General features: G+C 46.0%; 1 protein-coding gene across 2 annotated transcripts in view; it reads left to right on the top strand.

The window, feature by feature from the left end:
• The window catches only part of KLHL22 (kelch like family member 22), a 42122-nt gene that overhangs the window by 6098 nt on the left and 22560 nt on the right, over nt 1–13464 (top strand). For both annotated transcript variants that reach the window (XM_058692937.1, XM_058692938.1), the window contains exons 2-3: nt 711–976; nt 11323–11488. In XM_058692937.1, the coding sequence (XP_058548920.1) occupies nt 750–976; nt 11323–11488 (393 nt within the window). In that variant the 5' untranslated portion in view covers nt 711–749. The remainder of the gene's footprint in view (nt 1–710; nt 977–11322; nt 11489–13464) is intronic.

Below are 13464 nucleotides of genomic sequence, written 5' to 3' on the forward strand. Positions count from 1 at the left end.
CAGAGAGGAAGAGCTCTTGAGAACCTGTTCTGTGCTGATGCTTTATATTCATTGTTTACCAGTTTTAGACTTTCCCAACAGGAGGGGTGATTTTTATTTCCCTTTTTTCATTTGAGGATCCTGAACTCAGGTTGGTCATGCAGTGAATCTGTGGTAGGGCCAGGGCCCCAACCAAGGTCAGTCTGTTTCCACAACCTTTTGTTTCCCAGAGATGCTAAAGGAGATAAAATTTAATGAAGAATCTTAGAGATGAAGGGACACGCAGGTCATCAGGAAGGAGGCTCCAGGTTCAGATGAGCAGTGGGAGGGAAGAGGAAATTCAGGGGTTTAAGACCATAGGGGCAGGGCACCTGTGTGGCTCATTCAGTTAAATGGCCGACTTGGGCTCAGGTCACAATCTCAACTGTCGGTGAGTTCTAGCCCAGCTTGAGTCGGGCTCTGTGCTGACAGCTCAGAGCCTGGAGCCTGCTTCGGATTCTGTGTCTCCCTCTGTATCTTCCCCTCCCCTACTCTCACTCTCTCTATCTCTCAAAACTGAATAAATGTTTAAAAAGAAAAAAAAAAAAACCCACAGAGGAAGCACAGGTGTGCTGGTGGGAGGAACAAAAGTGCCAGGAGCAGTAGGTGCCACTTGGGAGAAGAGCTGGCCAGTCTGCGTATTGTGTGGTGTTACTTCCCTGGCTTATTCTGTGTCCCCTCTGTCTTGCCAGCTGACAGCCGCAGTGGTGAGGTCTGGTGTGGTGGTCAGGATGGCAGAGGAGCAGGAGTTCACTCAGCTGTGCAAGTTGCCTGTGCAGCCCTCACACCCTCATTGTGTCAACAACACTTACCGGAGTGCACAGCACTCCCAGGCTCTGCTCCGGGGGCTGCTGGCTCTCCGAGACAGTGGCATCCTCTTTGATGTGGTCCTGGTGGTGGAGGGGAGACACATTGAGGCCCATCGAATCCTGCTGGCTGCGTCCTGCGATTACTTCAGGTGAGTTACGTCACGTGTTCTGTTCTTACGAGCAAGGTAACAGGTAGTCCTGGCTCCACTAGGTATTGTGTTGGCACCCACAGTGATCTGGTGGGAGGGACCAGCCAGAAGCTGCCAAGTCCCTTGCTTCTCCCCGAGCTTCTCCCACTGCTTGTTGTGATGACTCCCCAACAGTGAGTCGGACTGAGGGGTTTTTGAATCTGTTTTTCTTCCAGCTGTCTTGTTTTTGGGGCACCTTCTCTTTTTTCCTATTTCTCTTTTATTTATTTTTAAGTAATCTCTATACCCAACAAGGGGCTCGAACTCACAACCCCAAGGTCAAGAGTCGCATGCTTTTCTGACTGAACCAGCCAAGCGCCCCCCTTTCTTCCTGTTTTTTTAAAAAGTCAATGCTAGACTTTGTTGTGTTTTATAAAATGAATTTTCTATATCTTGGTATAAAACACATTTTTGTTCTATTTTACTCTGGTTTCCCCAATATTTCATTTTGAAAAATTTCAGATCTTTGGAAAAGTTGAAAGAATATTACGAACATCTTAATACCAGTTGTTGACATTTTGTCATATTTCCTTTCTCTTCACACACACAGACACACACACATACATGCCTCCCCCTTTTGTTTGAGAGAGTACACTCGTGTGCATGCCAGTAGGGAGGGGTGGGTGAGGGGGGAGAGAGGGAGAGAGGGAGAAGGAGAGAGGGAGAGGGAGAGAATCTTAAGCAGGCTCCACACACAGTGCAGAGCCTGACAACAGGGCCCCATCTAATGACCCTGGGATCATGACCTAAGCCGAAATCAAGAGTCAGGTGCTTAACTGACTGAGCCACCCAGGCGCCCCCATACACGCCTTTTTTAAGACATTGTGGCACTTTATACCTTAGTCTTTTAGTGCCCCCCCTCCCCCAGTGGTGTTCTTGTAAGGCTGGTTAGAAGCCCACCCGAGCGGGTGCCAAGACCAAGGCTGAGTGGTCAGTCCTGTATATGTAGTGTCCACATAGCCATGTGGTGTGAGGAATTGTGCCTTTTGTGCCCCTTCCCTGGCCGTCGACCTTCTGGCCCACACCTTCTCATCTTGAGGGCCTAAGTCTCTGACCTTCTTCCTTCCTCCCTGGATTCTTTGTCCCTTGGGGTTTCTCATGGCTTCCTGCATGACCCCATCCCAGCCATTGGCACATTGGGAAGAATTGGTGCCACTGCCCTCATTGCATGCTTGTGGGAGGAGGCTCAGGAGTGAGCCCCAGCCATGGCTGCCTGATTCCCATTCCAGTTCTGATTCTGATTGTTTTGTCTTCAAGTATTGGTTATAGTTCTTGGGTTTTTTTGTTTGTTTGTTTTTTAAGTAATCTCTATTCCAATGTGAGGCTTGAACTCATGACCCTGAGATCAAGAGTCACATGCTCCTCTGACTGATCTAGCCGGGCGCCCCAGATTGAGTGAAATATTTTTTCATGGTATAAGTGTCGGCCTCCTGTTTTCCCGAAAGAGTTTATACAGAACATGACCAGTGGTGGCCTAGGGCAGACATGGGCAGGCTCTCTTGCCCCTGTTTTTGCTGTTACTCAGCAGTGCTGCCCTTCTCTGCCTTTCCTGCCCTGCAATGATATCTTCCAGGCCCAGCTGAGGTGCATCTTCCTCTAGGGAGCTTGCTCTTCTTATCTTGCACCTTTTCCCAGCCCCTGCCTCTCAGGGCTAGCTCCTCCCTGCAGGCGGCTGCTGACCTCTTGGGGTTAAAGAGCTGGATGGCAGTTTTCTTAAGAGGCGCCCCCTACAGGAAGCCTCCTTTGGTATGCACTCTGCAGTGTTTAGGGATTGACTAAACCGTGATCTTGGGTCTTGGTTTTTTGGTTTGTGGTAAGAACTGTCCACTGTACTAATCTTTTGGCTCCTGTAACCCTCTCCTGCTTTGCCCTATCTACTCCTGGGCTGTGTGTCAGGTGGCTCAAGTGTTCTGTACTGTATGTGGCCTCTCTGGATCATGTATCCCTCCCTGTTTTCATACTGTGAATTGTAAGACAGTCAACTTAACTCAATGTCTGTGATTTTGAAAATTTGAATAAAACTGATGATTTTCTACAAAGTGTGTATTGATAGAACTTCATGTCTGAAACAGAAAGTTCTATTTTCCACGAAAGCATGAAACCCAGACACATCCTGGGGAGTTATCCCTTTTATGAACAAACTCTAATGCCATTTAAGCTTTTTCATAGCAGATAAAGAGAAAGGAAGTTTCCAAATTATTATTATTTTTTTAAATTTTTTAACGTTTATTTATTTTTGAGAGAAAGAGAGTGCGAGCAGGGAGGGGCAGAGAGTGAGGGAGACACAGAACCCAAAGCAGACTCCAGGTTCTGAGCTGTCAGCACAGAGCCCGACACGGGGCTCGAACTCACAAACTGCGAGATCATGACCTGAGCCGAAGTTGGATGCTCAACCGTCTGAGCCACCCAGGCGTCCCAGAAGTTTCCAAATTTTTAAAAAAGAGAGTTATATAACACAGGTATCAAAATTGGAGAGATTAGCCAACACACAAGAAAACTTCAGCTTGTTTGTGAATGACAGCATGACGTGTTCAGTGAGACCTCAGTACAGAGCTCCAGAGCACCACTGTCCCTAATGTTACTTGCAAAGCAGCAGACCCTAGCCCAGGGAGGCTTTGTTTCCATGTCAGAGAATCTTTTTTATAATGCAAGTCGTCCTTAATCGCTCAAAGGGGACCTTGTCTGTAGCCCTCCACAGACATCAGCATCCATTCCCACAGCTAAAATACTTTTTGAATATGTGGGAAAAAAGTTGAAAGCACCACTTTACCCCTGCCCTTCCTTCCATATCATCTCCCCACCTCCCCCTCACCCCCCATGGTAACTATTTTCAAAAGTTCCTATTCATCCGTACACTGTTTATTTTTGCAAATACTGGTCCTGAAATTGACAAATTGTTTTGTTTTTTTGTTGTTGTACCACATTGCCAAAATGTCATAAATGTGTTCAGGGGGTCTCTTTAGAGCTATTTTTGTTAGTTGGTAGCTGTCTAGTGGTTGATTTTGTGGGGGATAGGGAAAGGTGGGTTCTCCCACATTGCCATTTTTTCTATGAAGTTTTTTTGTTTTTTTGTTTTTATTTTTATTTTTTTTTTTTAATTTTTTTTTTTCAACGTTTTTTTTTAATTTTTATTTTTGGGACAGAGAGAGACAGAGCGTGAACGGGGGAGGGGCAGAGAGAGGGGAGACACAGAATCGGAAACAGGCTCCAGGCTCCGAGCCATCAGCCCAGAGCCTGACGCGGGGCTCGAACTCACGGACCGCGAGATCGTGACCTGGCTGAAGTCGGACGCTTAACCGACTGCGCCACCCAGGCGCCCCTGTTTTTTTGTTTTTAAATTTTGGTACAAATTTACTGAACCACAAAACCTGCCCTAAACTCATAGGAGGCTTATTTTATTTTATTTTATTTTATTTTATTTTATTTTATTTTATTTTTTAATATGAAATTTATTGTCAAATTGGTTTCCATACAACACCCAGTGCTCATCCCAACAGGTGCTCTCCTCAGTGCCCATCACCCCCTTTCCCTTCGCTCCCACCCCCCATCAACCCTCAGTTTATTCTCAGTTTTGTTTTGTTTTTTTAATATATGAAATTTATTGTCAAATTGGTTTCCATACAACACCCAGTGCTCATCCCAACAGGTGCTCTCCTCAGTGCCCATCACCTCCTTTCCCTTCCCTCCCACCCCCCATCAACCCTCAGTTTATTCTCAGTTTTTAAGAGTCTCTTATGGTTTGGCTCCCTCCCTAATTTTATTTTATTTTTATCCCACTCAATATACTTGGAAATATTAAGGAGTTTGGATATGAGATACTGACCTAGGCCCTTCAGGGGTGTGACATCATACATGGCATGGGTGCAGTGTTTTTCCAGTTGAAGCCTCTTGAATTCTTTTTTTTTTTATTTTATTTTTTTATTTAAAAAAAATTTTTTTTAACGTTTATTTATTTTTGAGACAGAGAGAGACACAGCATGAACGGGGGAGGGGCAGAGAGAGAGGGAGACACAGAATCAGAAGCAAGCTCCAGGCTCTGAGCCATCAGCCCAGAGCCCGACGTGGGGCTCGAACTCGCGGACCGCGAGATCGTGACCTGAGCTGAAGTCGGACGCTCAACCGACTGAGCCACCCAGGCGCCCCGAAGCCTTTTGAATTCTGAAACACACTTGGGCCTCTAGGATTTGGACCAGGGATTGGGGGCCTGAACAAGCTCATGTAGGGAATGTTCCTCACTGGACATCAGAGGGAGCTTACTGGACATCTGGTTATGGTATTCTAGCAGTAGAGGCAGCCCTCATTATTATTCTGCAGTGTTCTGTGGTGGTCATGCCCTGCATTTATTTTGTTGGTCCCCTGCTGTGATTTTAAGCATATACGATAAGATTTACCATCTTAACCATTTTTTTATGTTTATTTTTGAGAGAGAGAGAGAGAGAGAGTATGCACATGTATGTGAAAGCAGGGGAGGGGCAGAGAGAGGGAGACTGTCTGAAGCAGGTTCTGAGCTGACGGCAGAGAGCCCAACGCGGGGCTTGAACCCATGAACTGAGAGATCATGACCTGAGCTGAAGTCAGACGCTTAACCAACTGAGCCACCCAGAGTTTTTAAGAGTACAGCTGAATAGTGTTAAGTGTATTCACACTGTTGTGGAAGGGGTCTCTAGAACTTTATCATCTCGCAAAACTGAAATTCTGCACCCATTAAACAACAACTTTCCATACCCTCCTCCCAGCCCTACCATTTCACTTTCTGTTTCTAGGAACTTTTTTTTTTTTTTAACATTTATTTTGAGAGCTCATGTGTGCATGTGCATACACATGCAAGCGGGGAGAGGGGCAGAGAGCAAGGGAGAGAGAGAAACCCAAGCAGGCTCCGCACTGAGCGTGGAGCCCCATGAACCTTGAGATCATGACCTGAGCCAAAATCAAGAGTTGATGCTTAACTTACTGAACCACCCAGGCACCCCTCTAGAACTTTTTATAAGTGGAATCCTATGTATTTGTCCTTTTGTGACTGGTTTCTTTCACTTAGCATAATCTCAAGTTTCATTCACGTTGTAGCATGTGTCAGAATTTCCTTCCTCTTTAAGGCTGAACAATGTCTCATTGTATGAATATACCATTTTGTTAATCCATTCATTTCTCAATGGATACTTGGGTTGTTTTGCCTCTTGGCTATTGTGAACGATGCTGTTATGAATGTGGATGTACAAATACCTTCTTAACACCTTCCTTTCAGTTCTTTTGGGTATGTACCCAAAAGTGGAATTGCTGGGTCATATGTTAATTCCATGTTTAATTTTTTGAGGAATTGTCATGCTGTTTTCCACAGCAGCTGCCATCAGTTTAACATTCCCTCCAACAATGCAGAAGAGTTCCATTTTCTCTGTATTCTCACCAATACTTGTTACTTTGTTTTTGGTTCTTTTGTTTTTGTTTTTGTTTTTGGGTTTTTTTTTTTTTTTTTTTTTGGTAGTGGGCCATCCTAATAGGTATGAGGTATGGACATCATTTCAAAAGTTTTTCCCCTTTTAAAGTTTTTATTTTGACATAATTTCAGTGTTACAGAAAAGGGGTAAGACTATGATAAAGAATTAAGCACCCATTTTTGGTTAAAAACAACAAAACCAGAAGGAGTGCCTGCATATTTTATTTTTCTTTTGGCCTTTTTTTTTTTTTTTTTTTTTAATTTTTTTTTTTCAACGTTTTTTATTTATTTTTGGGACAGAGAGAGACAGAGCATGAACGGGGGAGGGGCAGAGAGAGAGGGAGACACAGAATCGGAAACAGGCTCCAGGCTCCGAGCCATCAGCCCAGAGCCTGACGCGGGGCTCGAACTCACGGACCGCGAGATCGTGACCTGGCTGAAGTCGGACGCTTAACCGACTGCGCCACCCAGGCGCCCCTCTTTTGGCCTTTTTTTTCCCTCCCTAACTCTTGTTTTTTTTTTGTTTTTTTTTGTTTTTTTTTTTAACGTTTATTTATTTTTGAGACAGAGAGAGACAGAGCGTGAACAGGTGAGGAACAGAGAGAGAGGGAGACACAGAATCTGAAACAGGCTCCAGGCTCTGAGCTGTCAGCACAGAGCCCGATGCGGGGCTCAAACTCACGGACCGTGAGATCATGACCTGAGCTGAAGTCGGACGCTTAACCGACCAAGCCACCCAGGCGCCCCCCTAACTCTTGTTTTGAAAGATATCAATCCTATAGAAAAGCTGCAAGATCAGTGGAGTGAACACACCTGTGACCTTTACTTAGATTCATTGGTTAACATTTTGCATATTCACTTCAGAGTAAGTTGCAGATATGACAGTTTTACTGGAAATACTTTATTGCACTTCTAAGAATAAGGGCCTTCTCTGGTATATCTTTAGTACCATTATAAATCTAAGAACATTTACAGTCATTCCATAATTTTATCTGATGTTCATATTTAGATTTCCCTAGTTTTCCTCAAAATGTTTTCTGTCTCCTCCCACCCCTCCCCATTCAGGATCTAGTCAAGGTCCATGCAATGCTTGGATACCCCAAAGAGTGAGTCAGGGTACCACAGAGTGGGAAAGCACCCCCTGAGAGTGTATGCATGGAGTAAAATATCTAGGAATTAGACATAACGTGCGAGTGTCAAGTCTGTGAGCAGGTGACCTATAAGACCTGCAAAGAGACCCAGAGGCTGGCTTGTGAGATAGAGTCCATTGTGTCCATCACAAAGATGCTAGCTCTCTCTGTATGAGTCTAGATGTGTAATGCATTCCCTATAAAAACATCAAGAGACTTGAGGCACCTGGTGGCTCAGTTGGTTGGGCATCTGACTTCAGCTCAGGTTATGATCTCAGTTTGTGAGTTCATGCCCTGCCTCAGGTTCTCTGCTATCAGCACAGAGCCTGTTTCAGATCCTCTGTCCCTCTCTCTATCTGCCCCTCCCTCCCCCCCAAAGTAAATAAACATTAAAAATTTTTTATTTTATTTTTTTAATGTTTATTTTTGAGAAAGAGCACGAGTAGGGGAGGGGCAGAGAGGGAGACACAGAATCTGAAGCAGGCTCTGGGCTCTGAGCTATCAGCACAGAGCCCAACGCTGGACTCCAACTCACAAACCATAAGATCTTGACCTGAGCTGAAGACAGACATTCAGCCGACTGAGCCAACCAGGCGCCCCAACATAAAAAAAAATTTTTTTTTAAATCAAGAGACTTTATGGGGGTGGGAATTGCACATACTGATTCTAAAGTCCAAATTTTCAAAAGCAAGCAAGGCCAGGAAATTGTTGAGAAGGTAATGAAAGGAGACTGGCCCTACCCTACGTTAGTTAATGCATGTAACAGAGCTGCAGTAATCCAGGCTCCTGGTGCCTGAAGAAATGTTGGAATGTTACTGGGAAAGATGAGAGGTTTGAACACAGACACAAGCCTACCACGAACTTTGTATGTGGTAGAGATGGCATCCCAAGTGGGGGAAGGTGATGATGGGGTAGTCCTCTTGAAAAACATAAAGTTGGACTGTTTTTAAAATTTTTGTTATGTTTATTTATTTTTGAGAGGGAGACACAGAGTGTGAGCCGGGGAGGGGCAGAGAGAGAGGGAGACACAGAAGCAGGCTCCAGGCTCCGAGCTGTTAGCACAGAGCCTGATGTGGGGCTCAAAGTCAGGAGCTCCGAGATCATGACCTGAGCAGAAGTTGGACGCTTAACCGATTGAGCCACCCAGGTGCCCCTGGTTTTTTTTTTTTGTTTTTTGTTTTTAAATGTTTGTTTGGGGGCGCCTGGGTGGCGCAGTCGGTTAAGCGTCCGACTTCAGCCAGGTCACGATCTCGCGGTCTGTGAGTTCGAGCCCCGTGTCAGGCTCTGGGCTGATGGCTCGGAGCCTGGAGGCTGTTTCCGATTCTGTGTCTCCCTCTCTCTCTGCCCCTCCCCCGTTCATGCTCTGTCTCTCTCTGTCCCAAAAATAAATAAAAAATGTTGAAAAAAAAAATTAAAAAAAAAAAAAATGTTTGTTTGTTTGTTTGTTTCAGAAAGAGAGGGAGCACAAATGGGAGAGGGGCAGTGAGGGAGACACAGAATCCGAAGCAGGCTCCAGGCTCCCAGCTGTCAGCTCAGAGCACAACGCGGGGCCCAAACCCACAAACTGTGAGATCATAACCTGAGCCAAAGTCAGATGTTTGACTGAGCTACCCAGGTGCCCCCTGGATAAATGTTTTTGATGTTTTTCCCTCATAGGGAAGAGCTGTTTTAAGTTTGGCGTAAAACTCACAGGCAAAAAAAGAAAATGAGAAATTTGCATTCAAAACAGACAGACTTCTCCATGACAAAAGGCATCATAAAATCAAAAGATCTGAGGTAGAAGAAAAAATTTCAACTCATCCAAAAAAGGGCAGATTTTTCAAATTAACAAGACAGAGTCTAATAGAAAATGGACAAAGAATCTGGACTGTTCAGAAAGAATATAGAAATGACACTTTAAGGAGCACCTGGCTGTCTCAGTCAGAAGAGCATGTGACTCTTGATCTCGAGGTCGTGAGTTCAAGCCCTATATTGGGTGTAGAGCTTATTAAAAAAGAAGAAGAAGAAGAAGAAGAAGAAGAAGAAGAAGAAGAAGAAGAAGAAGAAGAAAAAAAAAAATAATAATAATAATGGCACTTAAACACTTGACAAGATTATCTGTCTGGTTCATTATAAGATTTCTCCCTTAGAAGATTGTTAGTATGTAGGCAGTATTATCAAAGTATAAATATATATAAACCCTGTGTCCCAGCAATTGCTTTCATAAGAATCCTGGCAAGCACTTAAGCAAAATGTAAGACCATCTGTCTGGTGAAATAATGGGAGATTAGAAGTAACCCAGGTATATCCCAGCAGCAGGGGGTTAAATCAACCATGATAGCCTTTACAGGAAGAGGGGCAGCCCTATGTATACCAGTAAGGAGCCATTTCCAAGATGCATTGCTAAGTCAAAACGTGATGTAGAATACAAGGTGCATACATGGAGTGTCTCTGGGTATAGTGCTGCCCTGGAAAGAGGAACTGATGGCCTGGAGCAGAGGAGGAAGGGCTAGAGGGAGACTTTCACCCTGTTGTATATTTTAAGTCATGTACTGCACATATAATTTACCTAGTTGAAAAATAAACAAAAGGTAAAAAATAGCTACTCTGTCCTCTGTATGTTGCTGACTGTCATATTTCAGCCCTGCTGCCTCCCCTTTCTCCCCCAACCTTCTTCCCTCTGAACAACTAATTAAGTGGCTCCCCACTGGGATGCCTCAGAGGCATCTCACTGATGGTAACTGTGCTCTCTGGCCCCATTCCTCTCAAGTCCCCATCAGCCCAGCTAACCCAGCCAAGGGCCCTGATTCTTCCAGTGCTCTCCTAGATTTGGTTCTTCAGCATATTCTCCCTGCCACGGGGCCCTTCCCAGGCCTGCAGGAACCCTCCCTCCTGCAAAGTCTACTCATACCACTCTCCTGTGTAAAGTTCCCTGACAGTGCCTGGATTTTAATCCTGGCTCAGTCTTGACCTGGGGGAAGCAGGACCTGGCCCTGTTTTACCTGTTCAGTTCTTCCTTGCCCTGGCCTGGCTGCCTTGTTTACTGAACTCATCCTTGCTCCAGGACTTTGGCACCCGTCTCCTCTACCTGGAATGCTGTCTGCTGGCTGGTGAGGTGCCACCCAGCCCCATCTTGGTTCCTGAGAGCTAGCCTGTCTCTGCTCCTCATCACTCTCCACCGCTCCCCTCTCCCAGCTTGGTGCTCCTAGATCAGATGCCCAGTTGTGTTTCTTCCTAGCATTTCCTCACTCAGAAATGCCTTGTTCTTTAATTGCTGTTCTCTCTAGCATCAAACTCCATGTAAGTAGGAATCTTACACTTTACTTGACTATTACACCTTTGACTCCGATTGGTATAGTTAGGCGCTCAGTTAATATATTTTGAATGGAATGAGTTTTATTGTTTCCCATTCATCCATTCTTTCATGACATGCCCTGGGCTGCTGCTGTGATCCAGGAAGTATATCATGGATACAGCAGAAAGCAAGCTGGACATTGTCCCTGTCCCTAAGAAGCTCATTCATGACACCTTGCAGCCCATGATGGTGATTTCTAGGATGGCTATCCAAATTTGGTCAGGAGTTTGTGGGCACCTTCTGTGGCAAGCATCAGTGCCCAGAGCACAGAGTGAGCTGATACTCTATTGCACGTCACTGCTGGGTCAGCCTGCCTCCTGTTCTGGATGCTCTCACTCTTTGCGGCCTGGGCTGGCATTCTGATTGATAATACATTGATACGACAACACTGTTTCATGTTTTTACTTTGCAGAGGGATGTTTGCTGGAGGATTGAAGGAGATGGAGCAGGAAGAAGTCCTGATCCACGGCGTGTCCTACAATGCCATGTGCCAAATCCTGCATTTCATTTATACCTCTGAGTTGGAGCTCAGCCTGAGCAATGTTCAGGAGACGCTGGTTGCTGCCTGCCAGCTGCAGGTGAGGCTGCCCTCGCTCCAGCAAGGCAGACCCAAACCCAGGGGTGTTCTGCAGGTATCTGCAGGGCAGTGGTATGAGGAGGATCAGCAGGCGAAGATGCCAGGCAGCAAAAGAGCCTACAGGTCGGGCAGAGGCTCTTGGGTGGTACATGGCTCAGCCAGTTCTGGGCGCTGAAGCATAGCTGCTCCAAATGCCTCCAGGTCCAGGCTCCTTCTCTGCCTTTGCCCTCTGCTCTTCTGCTGGTTACTTTCCTTCTACCTGGCCTCTGCCACTCAGAAGATCCTGCATGTAAACACGGGGGCCGACCCTGAGGTGGGTACGTGATGTCCTTTGTGCCCCAGCGTCCGACAAAGCTGAGCTCCCATGGTTGCCCAGGCCCTTTCTGCTCGTCCCCCCACTTGGCTTTGTCAGTCTGTTTGAAACCACTTTCCTTTTTGTCATTGAACTTTGAATAGTTGTTTTCCTACAGAACGCCGAAAGTTTTCTGAGGCTTTGACAGTGTGACTTATATTTTAGAAGGCTGTATTAGCTCGGCAGTGTGGGTACAGTCACTCAGGGGTGGGCCTGCCTGTGCCTTTGCTCTCAGGAGCCATCATCAGATGGTTTCCTCTGGCTGGAGAGACTTCTCGCCTTACATTTGTTGAAAGTGAAAATGAAATGCTATGGTGAGTTTATTATCCTGACCTTTTCTCAGGTCAGAGCATGTTTGGGGCCATCAGAAAGAATGCAGTTCTGGAAAACCAACCTGTTTAGGGGTGTCAGGAGGCCCCACCCTGCGTGGCAGGGCCCCAGCAGTTCCCTGCACATTCACTCACACATGGGCGGGTGGGGGGCCCGTACTTGTTGGGTTGGTTTGACCACAGCTCTTCCTATGCCATGAGTAGGTAGAGCCAGTGCTCCTGAGCACTTTAGTGTCTCTGAGGTCTTTTTTTTTTTTTTAATGCTCATTTATTTTGAGAGAGAACAAGCACGTGGGAGGGGAAGAGAGAGAGGAAAGAGAATCCCAAACAGGCACTGTAAATGTGGAGCCCAATGAGGGGCTTGATCCCACAGCCCTGGGATCATGACCTGAGCCGAAATCAAGAGTCAGATGCTCAACCAACTGAGTATCCCTGGTGCCCCTGCAGTTTTGTTTTTTGTTTTTTATTTGTGTGTTTTTGGGGTTTTTTGTTTTTTGTTTTGTTTTTAATTTTATTCAAATCCCAGCCAGTTAACATACAGTGTGGTAATGGTTTCAGGAGTAGAATTTAGTGATTCATCACTTACATATAACACCCAGTGCTCATCCCAACAAGTGCCTTGCAATGTGGTTTTTTTTTTTTTAATTTTTTTTTTTTTCAACATTTTTTATTTATTTTTGGGACAGAGAGAGACAGAGCATGAACGGGGGAGGGGCAGAGAGAGAGGGAGACACAGAATCGGAAACAGGCTCCAGGCTCCGAGCCATCAGCCCAGAGCCTGACGCGGGGCTCGAACTCACGGACCGCGAGATCGTGACCTGGCTGAAGTCGGACGCTTAACCGACTGCGCCACCCAGGCGCCCCTGCAATGTGGTTTTTAAAGCAAGTTTGACTTGGCATAAGAGTTCCAAGTCCATAGGCCCACCAGGGTCCTGTTTGTTCATGTAGCCAGTGACCACATTCTCCCCTTGCACTGTGCCTTGCACTAATTCAGGATCACACTGTTCGTGGTGTCCCCAGAGACTTGGATTTGAATCTCAGTGAGACTGTCACCACTGGGTAACCTCTAGCAAGGACTCCTTTCTCCGAGCCTCTTGTGGGCTCCTGCACTGGGCAAGCCTGGGGTGATTCCTCTGTGAGCTTCCCCAGCAGAGGGTCCACTGCTGTGACCATGAGGATGGAAAGGAGACAATGACATGGCCCCTGGATTCTTCAGGAGCTGCTTCTCCGACCCACTGAGAGCTGTTTGCTCTCACTTTCAATCCTGAAACTGGTCCTCAGTGTCCTGGTCTGTGA

The sequence above is a fragment of the Neofelis nebulosa genome, chromosome 11 (genome assembly GCF_028018385.1).
Source record: "Neofelis nebulosa isolate mNeoNeb1 chromosome 11, mNeoNeb1.pri, whole genome shotgun sequence".
NCBI classification, from domain to species: domain Eukaryota; kingdom Metazoa; phylum Chordata; class Mammalia; order Carnivora; family Felidae; genus Neofelis; species Neofelis nebulosa.